General features: G+C 37.7%; 1 protein-coding gene across 1 annotated transcript; it reads right to left on the bottom strand.

Moving 5' to 3' along the window:
• Positions 1-973: 973 nt before the first annotated feature.
• LOC102150222 (ubiquitin-conjugating enzyme E2 N) lies at positions 974-2,375 on the bottom strand. The gene is made up of 2 exons (XM_005606497.4): positions 2,033-2,375; positions 974-1,845 (listed from the first exon to the last, which is right to left on the bottom strand). The coding sequence occupies exons 1-2, from the start codon at positions 2,307-2,309 to the stop codon at positions 1,664-1,666; spliced, it is 459 nt and encodes a 152-aa protein (XP_005606554.1). The 5' UTR covers positions 2,310-2,375; the 3' UTR covers positions 974-1,663.
• Between the last annotated feature and the right edge of the window lie 228 nt (positions 2,376-2,603).

Here is a 2,603-nt window from a genome sequence, read left to right as displayed (position 1 = left end):
TATTCTGAAAGATAGGATGTTGGGTATCCAGCAGAACCTCTGTGTACTCTACATAGACTAATGTCAAAATATCCAGTCATTTTGATGAACAACCTGAGGCTAACTGTTTAGCACGTAGAGCAAACAATTTATTAAATGCTATATATTTTACCTCGTTGTTATATGGTCATGTAGAAAGATCCTTCATTCATGCGGAAAATTATTGTTTCTCTGATGCAGATCAGTATGTAGGAAGATTGAAAGGAGGAAATAAAGGAATGTTCTACAGGAGGCTTTCAGGAACTTATCTTGTCAAGGGAAAGCATTAGCATGATTAAACTTGAAGAGATAGCATTTTTAAGTTATATTTTAGTAATATCCTACCTGACCATTTTGATCCCACTATTTTGACTACTCCGGTGTGTTGACCAGACTATCTTTCCACGTGTGTTTTTTTTTTGGTCTCTCTTGCTTTCTCCATTCACCTATTTCCTCGCTTCCATTCACCCATCCTCTTTCCCTTCTCCTTTCCTGCTCTCTATTAAATTGCTTACACTTTTCATATGGATTAACTGAGAAATAAATGCAATATTTGCAGTAGACATTTCTAGTACAAATAATCTCCATGGAGTAAAACTGACAGGGTCTTAAGTTGCACATGGGTTTGTTATTGACTTAAAATTAATGGGAGAATATGAGCTTCTTTTCAATGTTTAGATCTGCAAAGTCTTACCCAGGAATCTTGAACTTAATAGAAATAATGATGACAGAAGAAAACTCACAAGACTAGAAAGGAATCAATAAAAGTTGCTATGATGAAATCCTTATTGATAACTGAATTATAATTTTATAACAAAATAATCTCAGTTAAATGAAGAAAATTGAAAAAAATTATTGAAAATGGTTACTCTACTATTTTGATCAAGGAAATAATTTGGCTTAGTGGTATTTGCTCTGAGAACTAATTTCTTTTTTGTTTTGTTTTGTTTTTAGAATAACAAAAAATATTTTACTAAAACATAAGATTTACAGAAGCTTCCAGACAAGCCATACAGAATGGTCACAAGCTTTTTCTTGAAGGGAGGATTCTACACTTGACAGCAAAGTCACAATATTATTAGTGAGGGCTGTGATGTTTGTTTAATGTTCCCATTTTGGTTCAAACAATCAAGCTTGTCCATCTGCAGCGTCTAAAGAAAGTTAGTCTTGGCTAGAGAGCATACTCTAAAGAACTGGTTAGCTGCTTTTAACCAAAGCAATTAGATCACCATAAAAAGGGGGAAAGGAGCCCATTAAATTAAAATAAAACTACCTCCCCCCTCAAAAAAAATAATAATAAAATAAAGAAAACCACCCACACCCCTGCAGCTAACCCTGACAACTACGTCATTCACAGTGCTTTATACTTAAACCATGATGGGGAAAATGAATAAAAGCAGAGATGGGCCACTGCTTTTAAATGTTTCGCAGCAATCCAGATGATACTTCTAGCCTCTGCTCATGCTTTGCAACAGTGAATCAGGACAAGACATAGATTTGCTAATGTGCATTTAATCACCAAAGGACTGAAGATGTCTGGGCTTTTATTCTGTAATATTTCTAAGACTGTGTCCATTAAATGCAAACAAAAAAGGAAGAAGTCTTGGCAGAACAGGAGAAGTGATGCACGCTTGATCAGATCCATTTAAATATTATTCATGGCATATAACCTAGTCCATGCTCTAGCTGTTTCTATGGCTTGGGCTTCGTTGGTCTTCCACTGCTCCGCTACATCATTTGCTAACGGGTCATCTGGATTGGGAGCACTTAACAAAGCCTGGATCGATAGCAGAACCGTGCGGATCTGCAGTGCTGGGGACCACTTATCTACGAAGGCAACAGGCCCAGAACGATCAAGCATGAAGAAACAGTGCCAGGACTGCTGCATCTCCCTCCCACAGACCTCTGTGGTCTTTATACAAGGCAAGATTACAATGTTCAGATTCTCAACATGGAATGCTTAAGAGAAAAAGGAGAAATCTCAATAGCATATAATGATTAAGATAACACTTACCTTTCAAAATATCTAAACATATTCTTCCCAACTTGTCTACATTAGGATGATAAATTTTGGTCATGAAACGTACTTTAGGGGCTGCCATCGGGTATTCTTCTGGAAGGAATAGTTCAAGTTTAAAAGTCCCTCCCTCAAAGGGGGAATCCTGGGGGCCAGCAATGACCACATGAAAATAACGGGCGTTGCTCTCATCTGGTTCTGCTTTAATGCCGGGAACTGGTTCTGCCAGCAAACGCTGGGTTTCCTTGATAATCCTGCGGGGCAGCCCGGCCATCTTGTCAGATCCGGAGTTCGGCCTCTGGTCTCGTCTCCGGCTCCGCTCGCCTCACTCACGCACGAGTGGAAGTTTGAGAACTAATTTCTTGATGAAAATTTTATCAATACTGGCCTAATCTGATCAAAATGTTTGTATTATAAACATCCTCAAGGTCAAAATTTCCTCAGAGACAAAAATAGCTGGGTCAAAACAGTGGGGCTGTAACGTCCTGTAAATATTATTTTATAATCCGATTTTTATATAACAATTTATCTTGTAGAACTTTTCATGTCATTAAATATGTGTCTATAA

This window comes from Equus caballus, chromosome 28 (genome assembly GCF_041296265.1).
Source record: "Equus caballus isolate H_3958 breed thoroughbred chromosome 28, TB-T2T, whole genome shotgun sequence".
Taxonomy (NCBI): Eukaryota; Metazoa; Chordata; class Mammalia; order Perissodactyla; family Equidae; genus Equus; species Equus caballus.
The sequence above is the reverse complement of the archived record's forward strand: the minus strand, read 5'-3'. Positions and strand labels throughout refer to the sequence as shown.